General features: G+C 45.3%; 1 protein-coding gene across 1 annotated transcript in view; it reads left to right on the top strand.

The window, feature by feature from the left end:
* The window catches only part of TIAM2 (TIAM Rac1 associated GEF 2), a 136,192-nt gene that overhangs the window by 101,088 nt on the left and 14,833 nt on the right, over window positions 1–20,271 (top strand). The window contains exon 14 of the mRNA XM_023728900.1: window positions 18,041–18,220. Within this exon, the coding sequence (XP_023584668.1) occupies window positions 18,041–18,220 (180 nt within the window). The remainder of the gene's footprint in view (window positions 1–18,040; window positions 18,221–20,271) is intronic.

The raw sequence follows: 20,271 nt of genomic DNA, 5'->3' as shown, positions 1-20,271 counted from the left end.
AAAAACGCTTTTGTTTTCAGTGTCACTGTCATTTTGTCTCAGACATCTTTTGGTTTTGCTCAGGCTTCTGTCTGTTCCCCCTTTTCTGACTTCATCTGCTATTCTTCTCTCCACTCAGGCAACGTGGCTTTGGTTACTTTGTTTTTGTTGATTTGTATTTCCAGAAGTTTGCTCAAAATAGCCAAACCATTTATTAAAAATAATAGCTGTCTCAGTTTAATTTTTCTTCTACTTCATTTCTTTTATTTAGTCAGTGTTAGATTTTAGAGACTGGTTGGTGTTAAAGTCTTGGCTAAAGGTGTGTAAGGTAGATGTTGTTCACATGAGATCTTGATTACTTTGAGACCTAACTCTATTTAGGAACCCCGTCGATCAGAGGCAATGCCAGAGTCAGTGTAACCGACTTGACTATCACATTGCTTATTGCAGCAAAAGAATTTAACTAAAACTACAATTAAAGGGGCACACGGGATGCATTTGTGCTCACTTAAAGCAATTAGCCCCTGGCCCTGCCCACACCTCATTAACATTTGTTGTTGTTGTGTGCCATCATGTCAATTCTGACTTATAGTGACCTCATGTGACAGAGTAGAACTGCCCCATAGGGTTTTCTAGGCTGTAATCTTTATGGGTGCAGGTCGCCAGGTCTTTTCTCCTATGGAGCCGCTGGGTGGGTTTGAACCGCCAACCTTTCAGTTTGCAGCCGAGCACTTAACTATTCTACCACAGGGCTCCTTTAATTAAGGTTACCAGGATATTAAGGAGCCCTGCTGGCACAGTGGTTAAGAGCTAAAGCTGCTAAATGAAAAGTCAGCAGTTTGAATTCACCAGCCACTCCTTGGAAACCCTACGGGGCAGTTCTACTCTGTCTTTTAGGGTCGCTATGAGTCAGAATCAACTGTATGGCAACGGGTTTGGTTTGGTTTTAGGATATTAAAATACAGTTTGGTGTTTGATATGCTTATGACTTTTCTCCCCAAAGCTACAATTGTTTTTTGACACCAGATTCCAAGCTTTATTTCCAAGCAGACATTAGAACAGAAGAGCCAGGCCATTCTAAGCGTGGCCTTCCCAAGGGAAGGTGGTTGGTTTCAGACAATCGTGGGGCATGGGCCCTCCCTCCTCACCACCTAGCATTCTTCATAAGGGGCTGTGGAGGTGCCCTTGATCCACAAGTAGGGTCAGTGCTGAAGATGTCATGAGAAGGTTAAACAGCCTGAGGAATGAGGAGAGCTGGCTGCCCCTCTCCTTGAAGCTATAGTGGGGCCTCATCAAATGCCCGCCCGTGAGGTAGCCTGAGTGGTAGCTCTGCTTCTAGCTGAAGCAAAATACTGTAGATGGTTAAGCTGAAATGCTCCAAAAAGTTCTTCAAGAATTCATAATTTGTCAGGGACAAATTCCTGCAGGGAAATGGCCCCTCCATTCTCCCAGTCAGAGCCTTGGCTCTGACTACCTGTCCCAGGCCTTACACCGGTGTGTGGCTTATTCTGGAGAAGAACATTATGGGGCAAAGCCAACAGGCTGGCTGTTTGTTTTGTGCCTCCTTGTCTCTGTAACTGCGTCTTGCTGTTACCTTGGGTTGACTTTGATTGTCCCCATGCCAAGGCCATACCAAATGGAACATTTGTGGTGTGGAATATATAAGAAAGATGTAAGAGAATTGACTAGAAGGATTTCATCCCTTTCTGTACCAAATTGTTAAATAAAGTAGATGCCTCTCTCTAAGACATTTGGCCCAGGAGTGCTGGAGCCTTTCACTCACGGATTCATGGGCTTCAGAAAAATCACCTCACTCCCCTGAATCCTTAAGTCCTTATTCGATAAAAAGAATGGGATCGTATTTCCACAACAGTTTCATAGTTGCGAGGTAAAATTAAATAAGAGCCACGCATGTGAAATGGTTTTAAAAGCTGCCCCGGGCACTGAGCAAGGGTGCTAACACTTGTCAGCACTTAGCGTGTGCTGTGAATTCCATATACATCGTCTCATTTAAACCCATTTGCTTGACAACAACCCTACGGGGTAGATATTACTAACCCCGTTTTAGTATGAGGAGACTGAGATTCAGAGAAGTTAACTAACATGCCCAGCATGACACAGCTAATCGGTGATGGGGACCAGGACTCAAACCTAGCTCAGCCAATTCTAGAGCCAGTTCTGTGCTCTATCCCATACTGCCCAGTGAGGGAAGGCTGGCGCTGATTGTAGTAGAAAGAAAGAAAAGACTACTCTGTGTTTAAATTCCAGAGACATGCAACATATGTGTATTTACTCACAGACTTGATTGAGAGGCAGAGTTACTCTGTCAAACTGCAGGCTATGATGTTAGAAATTTTGACATAACTTTTTTTTTAGTTTTTTACAAACTTGGGTGAGCTGTTTAAGTGTGCTTTTTGTTGTCGTTGTTATTTTTTTCTTTTAGCCTTTAAAGAATCTATTTCATAGAGCCCCTATAAGATTTTCAGTAGGTGTTACTCTCAAATAATTAGAAGTCTCTGGAAGAAGAGTTCAAAAATGCTGGAATTAAAAAAAAAAAAAGAAACCCAAGTCCATTGTCATCAAGTTGATTCTGACTCATAGTGACCCTATAGGACAGAGCAGAACTGCCCCGTAGGGTTTGCAAGTCTGCAATCTTCACTGAAGCAGACTGCCACATCTGCCTCCCTCAGTGTTAATATCTAACATTTGCATCTCAATAATAATTAGTTTGATAGTTCAAAATGTAGTTTTGTACTATAGACAGCTAGTACTCATATGTAAATATTTTTGCCTCCAACTTGTTTTTTAAATAAATGACATGTTTTAAAAAATCTGCCCCTATATAAGCCTATATATTAAAATTAAAATCAGTATTCATTAAAATGAGTAGAGTGGATATTGGGCTTCTTTTTTAAAAATAACCATTTAAAACTCTATTTTTGGGCACACAGAAGTGCAGCGGGACTGGAAAACCCCCTTTGCATCCTGAACAGAACGCCCTTTTCTTCACAGGGCTAGTTGGGCGGCTTCCTTCTGAACCTTCAGGGCACCAGAAGCTGAGTGTTCCCACAGCCGTCCTCTCTGCATTATCACAGAGGATTCTAATCGTACAGAATCTGCTGCTTTTGTCAGCAGTTTTTAGAGAACCTTCTCCAGCAATTTATAACCACTTTAACTTTTCCAGTCGGAATAAATATACATTTATAATGCTGGTTCTCCCATTAGAGCGGCGTCCTTGTAGAAGTACATTTATATAGACCCAAAATATTTTCAAATTCTTCCTCCAAAGGGATAAAAGTGTCTTTGTAAGTGAACTTTTCATATCCTTGGCTTGATTCTACTTTATTTGCTGCTTTTCTGCCCCTCTTTTTTTTTTCTTTTGGTGGTGGGGCAGGCACTGAGGGAAAAAATGACATCTTTCCATAATAGCAAAAGAAGCGTTTTTGAAAACAACCCCAAATAATAGGCAGTCATGGCTGTCCTAATAGTGTCTATCTTGTGGGTTCCTACAAAAAATGTTTCCTAAGATAAAATTATTATATGGGAACAATATGTCTGTGATAATGACATCTAGTAAAACTACTTGAACAATGGTAAAACAAAACAAAAGACCCTTGCTGTCGAGTTGATTCTGACTCCTAGCAACCCTATAGGACAGAGTAGAACTGCCCCAGAGGGTTTCCAAAGCTGTAATCTTTATGGAAACAGAATGCCTCATCTTACTCCGAGGAGTGGCTGGTGGGTTCGAACCACCAACCTTTCAGTTAGCAACTGAGCGCTTAACCACTGTGCCACCAGGGCTCCTTTGAACAATGGTAAGGTTACATTAATAAATAGCTGCCCTGAATTGCTTTGTATTAATGGACAATGGTAGGATTACATTAATAAAAAGCAAATCAGGACCGAGATTAGTCTGTATCATTGGGAAGCTCCTCACCCCCACCCTCATAGACTCAAGGGTATGGAAACTCAAGGCATATGTTCCCTAAGAAGGTAGACTAAGACAGCTAGAGAGAGCCAGCAGAGGAATCGACTCTCTTGACAGCCCAGAAGCTGATCTAAGATGCCCAAGGAATATCATCAGGGCACTGCAGTAAGTGCAACCAAATGATTGTTTTCTGAGCGGTTTAGAGCTGCTTTCACAACTGAGTGCTGGGTCTGCAGCTGGGAACCAGGAACCCACAGGGACTGCAACTAGAAAGAGGGAGTGAAGACTCAGCAGGGGGACAGTCTGAGCTTGAAGAGCTGGCAGAGTCCTAAGCAACCTTGCACAGAGCCTGAACTGTTACACTGAAGTATATGGAATTTTTTTTAGGATTTAACCCTATTGCTCGGTCTTCTATTTATATTATAGATTTTGTTGTTGTTAGAGGCCATGAAATAGATTTCAGTTAATAGCGACCCTGTGCGACAGAGTAGAACTGCCCCACAGGGTTTCCTAAGCTATAATCTTTATAGGAGCAGGTTGCCAGGTCTCTCGCCTTCGGAGCTGCTGGTGGTTCAAACCGCCAACTTTTCAGTTAGCAGCCGAGTGCTTAACCATTGTGCCACCAGGGCTCCATTATATACCCGAAAATAGCTAATATAGATTTGTCAAAGCTCTAGCCTGTTAACAATTTGATTATAACTGGTGTCATTGACACTTTTCAAATAAAGGCAGAAGATAGTCTTTCTAGTGTCTTAGTGTACAACCTTTTGTAATTAAGAAGGAAAAAAAAAATTCTTAGCTCAATAAAATTCTCAGAATACATACCACTTGAAGACTTTTCCTGTAAAAACTGCTCAGTAATATACTATAAATTGCCAAGAATAAAGCCCAAGAAACAACTCTTGAATAGAAATGCTGTGTTTGAGAAAAGTAGCAGTAGACACTGAGACCAGCTAGAATCAGAGCATTGAACAGCACTCTAACCATCAAAGGAAGACTTACTGTAAATACACAAGTTTAAACGAACTTATGTGATTATCAGAACAAAAGTGGGCTCTGAGGCAGTATCGAAGGAAGAGACTAAAAGGAGCCGAGATTTGAGATAAATGCCTCTGGATGGGAAAGTGTGGGCAGGGGTGGCATTGACAGATATGGAAACTCATAAATAGTAAAGCATGTGTTTTTCTAAAAAACTGAGTTGAAAGTGATTGGTTCTGAGGTTTCTTTAACTGGAGAACCATAGTTAGAATGAATGTTAAATGGTATGAAGTAATCACTGACAGAATTTAATGTCATAATGTCTTGAGTTACAGGAAAAGCAAACTGAATAATCCCACCTAGCAAAAAGCAAAATTCAAAAGCAACATAAAAAAATCATAAAAAGAAAACATGAAATAATATCATGTAGACCAAGTAACATTCATATATAGACAAACTATAAAATAAATAAATAAATTATATATATATATATATATACATGTGTATATATAAAAGACCAAAAACCAAACCCCTTGCCATCAAGTCTATTCCAGCTCATAGCGACCCTATAGGACAGAGTAGAACTGCCCCATAGGGTTTTCAGGGAGCATTTGGCGGATTTGAACTGCCTGCCGACCTTTTGGTTAGCAGCCAAACACTTAACTATTGTGCCGCCAGGGCTCTCTCTCTATATATAAAACCTAAATTTTCCAGAAAGGCAAAGAAGTGTGTATCTTGTTTACATACCTAAAACAAATAACAAAGATGGGGAAAAAAAAAGAGGCTTGACAAAGATATATTAATTTAATAAAGAAAGCTGTAGTCAGGGAAGGTAGAATTGAAGACAAGTGTTAACCAGGAGGGCATATTAAATTTTGATGTGGATTACAGTGTCATTTGTAGTCTCTAAACAAATAGTATGTATAAGTCATTTTAAAAACTTACACTTTACTTACTGAAAAAGTTTCAGAATAAAGTTTTATAGATAATTTTGAGTTTTAGTTCAGATTTATTTTCAAAAGAAGAGTTTTTTTTTTTTTTTTTTTTTAATCAGGCTTCATCTGTCTATACCAGGGGTTGGCAAACTTTACCTATAAATGTCCAGATATTTTATCTTAGGAACCATACGGTGGTGATCTCTCTCACAACTACTCAACTCTGCATTGTAGTGCAGAAGTAGCCACAGACTAATTTGTAAATGAATGAGGGTGTTTCTAATAAAACTTTATTTACACAAACAGGCAATGGGCCAGATTTGGCCCACAGGTCATACTTTACAGACCACTGCTCTCTAGGATCCACCTTAACTCATCAGTGGGGTTGTTAAAAGTCTTATACTGTGGGTATCATATCTTTTTGCATGTGTCTTTCTTGATGAGTAAATTTAACCATTCATCAGAAGTAAGCCATGTATTTCTCTCTGGTTTAAAAGTAAGAAAAAGACAACGTCAGTACCTGGCATCCATTGGAAGGGGAATATTAGCTAGAGCGAGCCATTTTGTGTAAATTTCATAAGTAATATTGAAGCATCCAATATTTTATGTAAGAGAGATGCCCAACTGGGTAGAAATGGGACCCGAATCCCTTGAAACATCCTTGGCAGAGAGAGTGCGTATCTTACTCATGCCTGAATTCTGACCAAACTCCTGTTAAATAAGGAAACCAAGCAGAAGGCAGGAAGCGAGGATGTGCAAGCCTGGGCCCAGCTCCCTTCGTGTTTCATACCCATTGGATCAGCTGCTCCTTCCTGGGGAGCAGGCCCAGTGCTGGCAGGCACAGCCACCCTGCTGAAGACGCTGGTCTGGAGGCCAATTCATAGTTAACACAGTGCATCCTTTGCTTCAGCTCCCAGCTCTGCCCTGCCTAACGGGTGCCAACTGATCACAGAAGGTTTGTTTCTTGGTACACAGCAAGTGCCACATAAATGCCCTCTGCCCTCTCCAAGATAATGTGTCCACCAGTGGGCCTGGCTGCCCTTCCCCGAGGCCTGGGAGTGCCCCGCTGCCTCCATCCCTTGGGTCTGTGCAAACTCCACCTTCTCTTTCTCTGAGCTCCTGTTAGAGCGGTGGCCCCAGCCCTCTGCGTGTCTCCTGTGTTTTAGTTTTCCCCTCGCCCTCTATCTGAGACACTGTCTGTACCCCTTGGTGGTGGTGGGGTGTCCTTGTTGCCTGTCGTCCTGCCACTGACTCCCATTACGCTGTGGCATAGAGGTCAGAGCCATAGTTTCCATCCTCCGTGGTCATTGCTTTGCCCCCAGGGCCTTGGACAAGTCTGCAGAGAGCAGGTGCTCGTGGGAAATTGCTGATTCAGTGGAATCTGATAGGGACACCCAGAGAAACTTACTCTTCCATACTTCTAAAATTAGCAGAATTTGAGAAATGAAATTCCCTATACAAATTGTAACTTTATTGAGTCCTAATCTTTTGGGGGGAACCCCGTGGCACAGTGATTAAAAGCTCAGCTGCTGACCAAAAGGTTGGAAGTTCGAGTTCACCAGCCACTCCTTGGAAACCCTAGGGAGCAGTTCTGCTCTATCCTGTAGGGTCACTATGAGTCAGAATTGACTCGACGGTAGCGGCTTTGGTTTTTTTAATGGGGAAGCTTTATTGCCGAGGTTGGTGGTGGTTCAGTGGTAGAACGGTTGCCTTCTGTGTGAGAGACCTGCGTTCACTTTTGGCCAGGGCACCCCACACGCGACTACCACCCATCTGTCGGTGGAGGTTTGCGTATTGCTGTGATGCTGAATAGGTTTCAGCAGAGCTACCAGACCAGGACGGACTGGAAAGAAAGGCTTGGCAATCTACTTCTGAAAATCAGATCAGATCACAATGATCCGATTCCCAACCAATCATGGGATGGCACAAGACCAGGCAGCGTTTCTTTCCATTGTGCACGGGATCTCCATGAATTGGGGCTGACTCAACCGACGACAGCTAACAACAGCCTTTACTGATTCTTGCACTGGGCTAAGAAATTTTACATGTTGTATCTCATTTAATCCTCTCAACAGCCCTATAAAATGGGATCCCTGTTTTACAGGGTAGCAAACTGAGACAGGGAGAAATGAATTGAGGTTACATAGTGGGTAATTGCTGGGGCCAGGAATTTAACTCCAGAATATGTGTGCTTAAATTTTCCATCTTGAATAAAGGAATAGTTTAAGAAACCTAAATCCAAACATACTTTAAGGCCCTGCGTATGTTTCACGCTGGTACTGAGGCGGGCAGGGAGTCTGTGCTGATGGAAGGGGAGCAGGCAGAGCATGCCTCTTTCTCCTGTAGCACCGGCGTGATGATTTCCTCTGCCATCTTCACTATGAAGGTGTGTGCCTGGTAGGTGGCAGGGTGTCCCGCTGTCCCGTCAGGACCGCTGTGGTCGCCTGTACGTACGCCTGCTCTCCCGTGCTCTCTTCTCTTTAATATAAAGTTCTCCATACCATGCCCCTTCTTCCAGTGGCGTTCAAAATTCTCAACACGTGTCTGCAAGGCCTTGCCTCTCTCTCCTGTTGCATCTCCTGCCACTACCTCAGCCCCAGGGCCACAACTGGCCTCAGCTCCTGGCCTGCTGCATGCCCTTTGTTGCTTTGGGGTGTTAGCAGATACTCCTCCACCTCCAGCCCCAAACTTTGTTTAGTTTAAAAAAAGAAAGTTGCCATTGAGTCAGTTGCAACTTACAGTGACCCCATGTGTGTCTGAGTAGAGCTGTGCTCCACAGGGTTTTCAGTGGCCGATTTTTTGGAAGTAGATTGCCAGGCCTTTCTTCCAAGGCACCTCTGTGTGGACTCCAACCTTTCGGTTAGCAGCTGAGTGTGTTAGCCTTATATACAGTCATGCGTCTCTTAATGTTCACGATATGTTCTGTGAATAGGACGTTACGTGATTTGGATATTGTGTGAACACCATGTTATGGGTGAAGGTCCTTTCAGGCGTTTGCTTCCAGAATAAGGAGGTTTTGTCCATATTACAAATTTGCTGAGGCAAATAACCTCCCTCTACAATTAGTTGATCTAAGGTTTCAACAACTTTTTCTGCTGCCTTCGCATCAGCACTTGAAGACTCCCCACTCGCTTTCATATTATGCACAGAGGCGTAGTGTGTTGGGGGGGCAGACGGGGGCGCTTGCCCCTGGGTGCAAGTCCGAGAGGGCGCCAGACGAGGCGCGGAATGACATTCCGAGGTGCGCAAAAGATGAAAGGTGCCTGACTGAGGCAGCAGACGAGGGGGGAGGGTGTTTCTGCTGATGGGTCACAGCTATCAACGTCTATTCATCTTGAAATTGAGGGAGGAACAATTTAGAGATTGCCCCTGGGCGCTTGTTGCCCTTGCTATACCCCGGATTATGCAGTGACAAGCATTGTTTGAAACACTTAAACCACCCAGAGCTGGCACTAAGCTCACTATCGTAGTCTGGTCCTGCTTTTCCTTTAAGCATCTGGAACAAGCTTCGTGCCTTAGCAGTGATGGTCAGCGTGCTGAGAGGGATTCGCTTTTGTGTTTGTACCTCAATCCACGTCATTAGCAAGTCTCCGTATTTGATATAGATCCCTCTCACAATTTTGTTAGCCATGTAGCTTTCAGTGGAGCTGATTGAGCTTGGAGAATTTTTTGTTTTTGAGCATTATTGTGATTGTGGAGAGTGACATGCCTAAATCCAATGCGTCCTATTCTCTGATCAGGATTTCTGAACTCTATTATAACCTTAAGGGACCATGGACGTATATGCGGTTGGACGTTGCCCTAAAGGATGTTATGTGCATACGACTGTATACTAGATATATGCAGAGTGAGTTGAGAAAAAGTCCTTTGCAGAATTTTTAGATCTTTTTTTTCCTAAGGGGAGCTTTTCTCACTAATTTGCTGGAGGTGATAGCTGACACTACGTGCATGCTGAGATGATTTTGTAATGCAGACGCCCGTGGCTTCCAGACAGTGTACTGGGAGTCTTCAGTGCGCAGTAAGAGAGCACGGGAGTCCCTGGCTGGCGCAAGTGGTTAACATGCTCAGCTGCTAACCAAAGGGTTGGCGGTTCGAGTCCACCCAGAGGCACCTTGGAACAAAAGCCTGGTGGTCTACTTCCAAGAGCTCAGCCATTGAAAACCCTACGGAGCACAGTTCTACTCCGACACAGATGGGGTCATCACAAGTTGAAATCAATTTGACAGCAACTGGTAAAGAGAGCGCAAACTATGCAAACTGGCCACCTTCCCAGGACGAGACAATCCCAGAGGATAACTGGCCATTCACGCAGGGCCTGAAACGTATTTTTAATTTTTTCCAACGTTTTAAGGGTGGACAGAAGTAGCAGAAGCCTAGTTCTCCTGCCTCATGTCCTGGGTGACACTTGGTGCACATTATCCAGACTTGGATTTGGTCCATGCTGACAGCTCAGTGTGAAGCTGGAAGCTGGTCCGCGAGGCGGAGAGGGAGGAGGACGGGGTGGGGGCTGTGGCTCTGCCACATTGATCACACACTATGATAAGACCCACTGACCAAACATTGTGAAGGTGTCTTTCCTTTTAGATCTGCATGTTGGTGAAGTCTGTTCCTGACATCCCCCCGCAAAGTTAACGCTCTTTTTCTCTAAACCAGGGATTCCAAAGTAGTGCACGTGGTCTCCAAATGCTGCCATTCAGCTTTAAGTGTTTCTGTATGAAATATTACCCCAAATTTTGCGGCACTTTTAAGCCTTTTTTCTTCAGCTGGAAGTGTTTTTGAACCCAAGTGGTGCGAACAGATGCCTTTGACAAAAAAGAGGTACAGTACCGAGAGTCCCTTAGTGAGGGCCCAGAAGGAAAGCTGGGAATGGCTTTGGCTCTGATGAGGGCAGGGCTGCTGATCAGCACTCAGATCTCCTGGAACAGCCATGAAATCTCAGCCAGTCTCTAAACAGTTCTAGAAAATGTACAGCACTTATCCTACAGTGAATTTTGTTTAGGTTCCCAAACCCACAGGGAAATTGAAAAACCTTCGTAGTGATGTCTCCAGATAAAAGCAAAGTCAATGGGAAGGTGGTTATCATCAGGGGAACAGATTTCACTAATTCAGGTCAAGAGGAGGCTGCCGTGATATCTTTCTGATAAAATACACCGCACTGAATCTAGGTTAGGTATGTCATCCGAGCGACTCAGAGCTTGGTTTCAGAACAGGACTCTGCCTCTCCTCTCCTCCAAGGAGAAGCTGAGGCCAGGTGCCTGATTATCAGAAGCCGTTTTCTTGTGCCACCCCCGAGAAGCGGCTTTATGGGCTCCTTGAGAATAGACACCTTTCAGCCCCAGTATAAGGAAGCAGTTGTCCTTATCCATATACCTTTTTAAGACAAAACAACAAAAAAATCTTTTGTTTAGTCTTCTTTCTTAATTTGGAGCTCCTTCATGAGATGCTCCTTGTCTATAATTAAGATCAAATTGTTTTCTAGCAGGGATCATCCTTTCGGTAACCTTAAAAACTTGAAAACTTTTTGTTTTAGATCAATACCACTGCTTTTCCAGGCAGCATAGGTTTAGGGAGAAAAAGTTTTCATTTAATCATTTTATGAATTCATAAAGAAAATAATTGTTTTGTGCTCTCGTATAAAAGACGAGGCCCACTATGAACCCAGGCTTTTTGCACTGATGATGAGGAGCTGTAAGACACCAATCTGAGCACTCTCTCCAAGTCCCAGTGTTCTTTGTTCTGCACCTGCACACATACCTGCACACACGGCTAGGCCATGGCGCCTCATCCACGCCCACACCCAACTCCTGCACATTGTCATCTCCCTTGAAAGCCGTGCTCCAGGGTGGGCGATCAGCCTCATAGATGCCACAGTTGTCATTGTGTATGTGGAGCCACCTTCACCTGTCTGAGCAGAGATGGCCCGCAGAGGCAGGTGGCTCCTCCCTAGAACACCTGTGTGTGTTTGCATCCTACCTGGCCCTAGAGAGCCATGACCACATGGTGGGCAGAGGCAGCGGAGGAGCAAGCCAGCTTTGTCCACACTCTGCCAAGTACCTGGGGGTGGTCAGGGCTAGGGGAGAGCTGGAGAGGAGGCAGCCCTGTGCAGGAAAGTTCCTGCTGCTGCGTGCTCCCCATCACCTGCAAAGCCTCAGGAGGGCTTTCAGGAAATTGTTAAGAAGACTCACAAATGTGAGGATCTCACCCAGGATCGCATGGAGGACTGGGGGCAGAGGTGGGGCAAGAACTCTGGTCTCCTGACTCTTTAGTTGGTGCCTTCACCCTATCACCACATACACATGTGAAAATATCCCAACCCAGATAGTCGCTATTTCTAGTAACTGTTTATCAGATACATCCAGGATTCTACCTTTAACCATTCTTCACTCAGAATGGAAGAACCGAAATGTAACCACCGAAGTGACTCGCTCAGATACAATCTAAAACACATGTATAATAATTCTCCATTTAGGGGCCACCCGTGCTTGCTGTTCTATTTTAGAGTTTTGTTTGTTCAGCACGCGGGGGTGTGGGGCGGTAGGGTCGTCATCACCTTCTCCTCTTTTGTTTTAGAGCGGTTTTAGGTTTGTCGGACAGTTGTGCAAAAAGCACCAAGAGTTCCCATGTGCCCTCTCTCTCCCTCTAACAGTTCCCCCAGTTACTAACAGCTTGCATTCATGGGGTACGTTTGTTATCCTTGATGAACCAATATTGAGACACTATTATGAATTTAAGTCCATAGTTTACTTAGGTTCACTCTTTGTGTTGTACGTTCCTATGGATTTGACAAATGGCATGATGTCATGCGTCCACCATGACAGCATCATCCAGAATAGTTTCACGGCCCTAAAAATGCCCTGTGCTCCGCCTCTTCATCCCTCACCTCCTCCCCTAAGCCTCTGCAACCACTGATCTGTGTGCTGTCTCACTAGTTTTGCCTTTTCCAGAAGGTCATATAGTTGGAATCACTCAGGATGTAGCCTTTTCAGACTGGCTCCTTTCACTTAGCAATGTGCATTGATCTGCACTGAATGGATGTACCACAGTTTGTTTATCCCTTCACCTATGAAGGAGATCTTGGTTGCTTCCAAGTTTTTGCTGTTATGAATAAAGCTGCTACATATGTTTGGGTGCAGGTTTTTATGTGGACGATGCCTCCTTTTTGATCCAAAGTTATCCTTCCAGACTCCCTTAGACATCAGCTGAACAGCCAAATGCACAAAAGGTGGCTTTGTAGCACTTGAGCACTTAATTATGGTACTTAAGAAGTGCATTTACAATGAAAATTCCAGCTAACGTTCACTTTTTAGAAGTTAATCTTACCAGAAGTGTTCTGAAAATGAATTCTGATTTTCTAAAATGGCAAGATACTTTATTTTTAAAATCTCGTTATTTTAACACTGCATTGTTAGGTGTGATTTTCGACATCCCAGTAAGGCAAAGCTGTAATCTCACCAGATGCCATTTAACTTATGGTGCATTTTGTCAGATCTTACTTTATGCAGTGTATGCAAGCTTAATATAGAGTCCGCAGCCCTGGAAACTGTTATTTTTTAGGATTGCAGAGTTATATTGTGTGAGCTTGCCGTGCAAATCCTAGTATAGAGATTTCATGTAAGTGCGTTTTGGAGGCTGAGTATTATTATCCCGGCTGTTTAGCTCAGTTAGTAGAGAACCATGCCTGGAACACGAGGGTCCTGGTGTGATTTGGCCCTCTTCCCGCTACCCCCGGCCACCCTGTAGTGCAGACTGGGCATGGGGTGATCTTCTGGGTCCATCATCACTCTGGGGATGGCCAAGCAAGTTCCTTGCCCACACAGGCACCCACTAGCAACACTGGGAAAGCTTTAAAAAAAATGTCTGCACTTGGTACCCCAGAGATCCTGATTCAGCTGTTCCAGGCATGGGTATTTTTTTCTTTTTTTAAAGTTACAAATTTATTTATTTATTTCTTATTGTTATTGAAAGTATACACAGCAAAACATACACCAATTCAACAATTTCTATACATACAGTTCAGTGACACTGATTACATTCTTCAAGTTGTGCAACCAGTCACTCTCCTTTTCTAAAGTGTTCCTTCCGCATTAACATAAATTCACTGCTCCCTAAGCTATCTCAGCTTTCCAGATGCTGTGTCAGTGTGAGCCATACAGATAATTCTTCAAAGGAGCATGACATTCAAGGCAAATATTCTTCACTAAATATGCTAACCTACTGTTTGGTTTAAAGAAGACTTCAGGGGATATTTTTGGTTTAAGGTTTAAAGATTGTTCGAGGGCAGTAGTTTCAGGGGTTTGTCTAGCTTCAATGGCTCCAGAAAGTCTGGATTCCATGAGAATTTGAAATTCTATTTCGCATTTTCCCCCTTTTGATCAGGAGTCTTCTGTAGAATCTTTGCTCAAAATGTTCAGAAATGGTAGGCGGGCACCATCCAGTTCTTTTGGTCTCATGACAAAGGAGGAGGCAGTTGTTCATGGAGGCCATTAGCCACACATTCCATTTCTTCCTCTTATTCTTGACTCTCGTTTTTCCTGTGTTGCTCCAGGCAAATAGAGACCACTGTTGTACCTTGGATGGCTGCTTGCAATCTTTTAGGACTACAGGCACTACACAACAAACTGGGAGGTAGAACAGAAACACTAAAAGCAATATTAGGCCAATTACTTATGATGTCCCATGAAACCATGACCCTAACAGGCATGGGTATTTTTTAAAGCTCCCCAAACAAAGCTAGTAGTGTGACCAGGGTTGAGGTCCACTGGGAAGAAGTAGGGCAGAACTCGGAGTGTTGGGGATATTCCCTAGTGCTCCTTCATGAGGCTCACATCCTGGAAGACAAGGAAGCCGCCTTGTTGGCTAGACTGTTATATTTGACTTTTGCTACATATCATTGGAGTCCCTGGGTGGTGCAAACGGTTAATGCGCTTGGCTGCTAACCAAAAGGTTGGAGGTTCAAGTGCCTCAGAAGAAAGGCCTGGTGTTTTACTTCCAAAAAACCAGCCATTGAAAACCCTATGGAGCACAATTCTACTCTGACACATGTGGGGCCGCCATGAGTCAGAGTTGACTCGATGGCAGCTGGGATATATCATTAGGCTTATCGGGCATGATTGAACAACAGTGAAGTTCCGTCATAATGATCATAAGAAAATTTGCTTATTTTAAGTATGATATGAGACATTTTGATCAAGTTGCATTCTGATGGGTGCCTTGAATGACCTTCAGATCTATATCTGTTTTCTTACTTGACAGTTTACCCAGAAATTAACATCTTCTGGCAGGCCTTACCAGAAATATACTTGTGTTCACAGTTAAAAAGAGAAACAAGTGGATAATATGTAAATCCAAGGAGAAATCATCTGTACTTACATATGCTTTGAACCGTTTTAGAAGTAAATCATTTTATATCAGATGTGTCTATATGTGTTTTGTTGGTGGCTTAGTAGCTGTTACCTGGTTGATCTGACTTTTGCACCAAAATTAATGTGCAAAATAAAAGGAAGCAATTGATTTAAAGAGCCAAGCAACCTGGGTGATCTCACAGCAGATACCTGTGGGGCCTCAGCTTCTCCTCCTCCTTGACTTAGGCTGTTTACACAATTGGCTCATTTTTCCACGGCACCTTTGTTCATTCTGTGGTTCTTCCTTGGAATATACTCCTTCAATGGCCGGGTTCCAACTCACTTCTTCCCTGAAGTCTTGCGAGACAACCTGTTCCAAAGTGATGCTTCTACTTGTTTAATTACATCTTTAGTCTGTTCCACACAAGCTCGTGTTGGTTTCGTCTACCTTTTGCAGATCTTTGGTGTTCCTTACCTGGTGAGTCTCACCTCCTTGTGCAGGACCTGTCTTCACTTCCTTGGAGACAGAGCAGAACTCACTTGGTCCTCACTGAGTTGAACTGAAAGACAAATCAGAAGGCCAATTTTGAGTTTTAATGTTGATGTTCTATTTCCATCACATGAAGATACCGTATTGAGAGAGGGAGGATGGGACATGGAGGGAGCAGGAAAACGAACATATCATAGTTTTTCTCTTGAGACACTTCAGTTTGTCAGGAGACAGCTTGTATAAAAGCATGCATCAGGTCACTGAAGTCGGCCAGCATGATTTTCAACTTCCTTTCCTCTTTGGTTGCAGTATGTACCAGTCATTTGTGTTCTGGAAATATCTAAGCCAAGAAAAGGCATTAAGTATTAAGAGATGCTCCTAATAAGCTCCGTGTTTTACCCCAGACAGACCAAGTGGTACACATCAGGCATGAAGGCATTTAAACAAAAGGGAGGAAGTTCTAGCTGAGAGAGAGAAAGTTGTCAAAGATTGATGGAGAGTAGTGATGTGACCACTCCCTCTGCCTGTAATTGTGATGCTGCAATAACACTCTGGGCTGGGACTAGGCTACTTTGTTATTAGATAGCAATGCCAGTGTACCAGGGATAAACTGGACACTTCTCTGCACCAGCCACTTGGGGCAGTGGTCAACAATGATGTAGGAGAGGGTAGCCTGGGATGTGGAGTCCCTGGGTGGTGCAAATGGTTAATGTGCTTGGCTGCTAACCAAAAGGTTGGAGATTTGAGTCCACCCAGAGGTGCCATAGAAGAAAGTCCTGGTGATATCTACTTCTAGAAAATCAGTCATTGAAAACCCTATGGAGCACAGTTCTACTCGGACACACATGGGGTTGCCATGACTCAGAGTTGACTTGGTGACAACTGATTACGGGTTAACCTGGGATGGAGATTGTTTGAATGTAATCGAGGATGCTCTGAGAATGGTGGAAGCATAGAGGAGGAGACACATGGAGGCTTTAAACCACCAGCCTAAGGCAGGGTGTACAAATAGGGTCTCCCTGAGAAGGCTTGATCACGCTGGGCTTAAATTTCAATGAGCGCTCGCTCTGAAGGCTCTATGTCGCCCCAGATGTTCCTGCTCTTTCTTGCCTCTGAGTCTGTGTGATTCTGTTTCCACTACCTGAAACGAGCACATTCTCTCATCTCCCACCCTCCCTGGGACTGACACATACTCACTGCCTAAGAACCAGCTCTAGGCTCCGCTTATTGGTGAGGGGCCCCACAGAGCTCGCTCATCCCTCTCTGCCAGCACTCACAGGCGATACTGTGAGTCGTCTGTACCCTCACTGGGTGCTCCACCCCATGGGGCAGGGGCCCGGTCTTCCTTACACACCTCTGTCTCTGCACCCACTCCTGGCAGGTGCAGCAGCTCAAACACTCTGTCATAGCACCACTATATGGCACAGGACTGCAGAGCTGAGTGGCTTCGGTTTGAGGGCAGAAGCCTGGGCCCGCAGTGGCCATGCCATCCTGAAATGGCCATTGTGCCACACCTTTCCTGTCCCTCCTGGAGTTGTTTCTGGATGGGGGCTTAGAGCTTCATTAAGCCAGCTGTGGAGGGGACAGAGTGGCCCAAAGGGGCTCCCCGCTCCTTGTGCTCGTTAGAAAGCTGTACGTTCTTTTTTTTTTGATTCATAATCTACCTGCAATCTTTTTGTTTTTAGAAAGTTTACAGAGCAATTAGTTTCCCATTAGATAGTTTGTACATGAAAGGTTTCATGGCCTTGGCTTCATTCCCCACAATGTGTCAGCACTCTCCCCATTTCCGTTCTAGTTTCTCTGTTTCTTTTCGTCCTGATTTTCTGCCCCTTCCTGCCTTCTCATCTTTGCTTCTGGGCAAATGTTGCCCTTTTGATCTGGTGTAATTGATTGTTCTAAGGAGCATGCTCCTCTCAGGTGTTATTTTATGGGCTTGTCTGTTGTTTGGCTGGAAGGTGGTCTCCAAGAATGGCTTCCAGGTCAGAAAGGTGTCTTAGGGCCATAGACTTGAGGGTTCCTCCAGTCTCTGTCAGAAGAAAGCCATATGTTCTTGCTTTCGAGCTGTCTCAGCTTCACTGCAGAGGGTTAGCCCTATGCCTTCCTCTGTGGTTTCAGCACTAAAGAAAGCCTCTGTCAGACAGCCGTTTGGTCAATGAAAACCATCCTGTATAAATGTGGAGCAGGAGCGTAGGCACCTGTCTTCCTTAACTTTTCTCGAGTGTTGACCACAGCGGCTTTAGGTGAGTGAAACCACTTGCCCTGGTGTGTGGTCCTATGAGATGTGGAAGGATGCTGGACAGAGGTAAGGACCTTGTTCGTGTCCCTGGTGGACAGGTGGTGATAACGGCGAGCCTCCATCACTCGATTTTGCCTTCTTGTCCCCTTTCAGAGTGCTGAGCAGATCGCTGCACTGTGCAGGAGCTTTGTCGACACCCAGACGGACGGCATGGAGGCACCACAGGGGAGTCGGGACCCCCCGCCCCGGCCCCTGGCCCGCCACCTCTCCGACGCAGACCGTCTCCGCAAAGTCATCCAGGAGCTCGTGGACACGGAGAAGTCCTATGTGAAGGTGAGGCAGCCTGTGTCCTTCCTTTCCTGCTCTCTCTTCCCCTCTGCTGGCGGCCAGTGGGGCTGGCAGGGACACCCAGACCCCACCTGCCCTGGACCCTGCCAGGCGTGAGGGCCACACATACCCCTGTGAGCAGTGAATGAATGCAGGGGAGGGAGGGCAGGGACGAGAGGGTGGAGGAGCTGAGAGGACTCACAAAAATTAGACTCTCGGCTCGTTCTGTTTCCAAGGTAGTTTTCACTATGGAAACAGGTGTTCTAGTTTATCGTTTGCGATCGGTGGGAAGGGAGCCTGTACTGGTTTAGGGAAAGGGGCTGAAGATCATTTTAGGTGATGGGCAACTGGGAAGAGTGTGTGCACGGTGACTGCTGCCATAGGCCCCAGGACTGAGGCTGTCCCCGGGCCCAGCCGGCCCGGTGGTCTCCTGCAGAGCAGAGACCCAGACACAGATCTGTGGTCTTCACGTGGAAGTGCTCTCACACCTTTATAAAGGGGGGATGGTTGCTGAGTGTATTGAGTACCAAGAGAATTCACTCATTTATCTCAGAATCCACCAGTTAGTGGTTTGAGAAAAATTTTATGAAGAGCACAGGAGCCTGGGAAGACAGTTCTTCTGCTGTGCTTGGTGAAGCTCTGGGGCCATCCTGAGCTGGCCTTATCTATAGCAAGCGGCACAGGGCAGTGGGCTAAGAAGCCAGGCCTGGTCTGGCTGTGTGATGTGGGGCTGCCCCCTCCACCTCCCAGGTTTCCGCTTCCTCATTCGGGGTCTGAGGGGTTGGCCTCCTCTCCCTCAGGGCCTCCCGGCTCTTACATGCTGAGTCCACAAATTAAACCCTAGCACACACACGCCGCTCTTACCTTCTTTCTCCACAAGATAAATCTGAACTTCCTCTATCAGTAATGTTGCGGTAGTTTTACCTGGAGTTTACCAAAGGCCCTATTCACAGGTGGCCCAGGAGAGCTACCCAAAGGCCATTCTTTTGGTCCCGCAGGGTGAAAGAAAAGTTACAGAACGTGACAATTTCATTTTCCATTACGCTTTGCCCAGCATAGAATGGGGGGGGGAGAAGAAGGGACTATCTAGGTGTTCAGGCTCGCTTTCTGAATAACCTTGTGTATCCAGTTACCTTTTTCCAAGAAGCTCTGTGAGCTGGGCATGTTTCTGAGGCTTTTAGAGCCCTTCTGGCATCTTGAGGAAAGTCTGCAAGCTCTCACCTGCAGAGTCAAGGCCGAACGGAGAGTAGACGCCACGTCCCTTTATTTGTTTATTATTATTGTTGTTATTATATTTTGCTATCAGACCACACTGCATGGGATGGTCATTTTGAGGTAATGCTGGTCCTGAGTGCTGAGCACTGAGATGCCTGTTGTGAGTAAAATGGGCGAAAAGGACCGACACACCCATCCCTCGGCAAGCACCCTGTGCGTTGCTCTCTTAGGGCCCCCAGCGCTGTGGCGCTTGCCCCCCCCCCCCCCCCGCCCAGTGTGGACCTGCTTGTGGTACCAGTAAGTCCTCCTGAGCAGCACCAGCTGGGGAGGCCAGGAATGACCCGTGCCCACCTCTGTCTCTGACAAAATAACCAGCACCTGGTGCCCCTGTGATTCCCACACCCCACTTCACTTTCTTAATTTCTCTTTGTAGCTGACATTTCACATGGAGTTGTACTTGCTGTTGAATCTAACCGAGACCCCTGCATGCCACTTGGCATCTTTGCCGTTTGCGTTCCCAGGAGTAGTTGATGCAGTGACTTCTCACACTGCTCTGCTCTGAGGGCCCGCTGGGGAATGTGGCGTCAGGGGAGGGCCAGGGAGGCTTTTACGGTGACATGCTGTTGGCATCTCAGGCCTGCACACTGGCTGTCAGATCTGCGCCACCCGGTTCTGGTGTGCCAGCTGGGAAGTGAGGGGCCTCGGCCCTACAGAGTTCTCTGGGGCTTAGATTTGTCCTTGTAAAATGAGAGAGTCCAAAGTATTTGACTTTGTAGTCAACTACTTCTAGTATCTTAGGACTCAAATTCTTCAGGGTAAATGAAACGAGAAAAATAAGTCTA

The sequence above is a fragment of the Trichechus manatus genome, unplaced genomic scaffold (assembly GCF_000243295.1).
Source record: "Trichechus manatus latirostris isolate Lorelei unplaced genomic scaffold, TriManLat1.0 scaffold00002, whole genome shotgun sequence".
NCBI classification, from domain to species: domain Eukaryota; kingdom Metazoa; phylum Chordata; class Mammalia; order Sirenia; family Trichechidae; genus Trichechus; species Trichechus manatus.
This window is presented reverse-complemented; position numbering and strand designations above follow the sequence as displayed.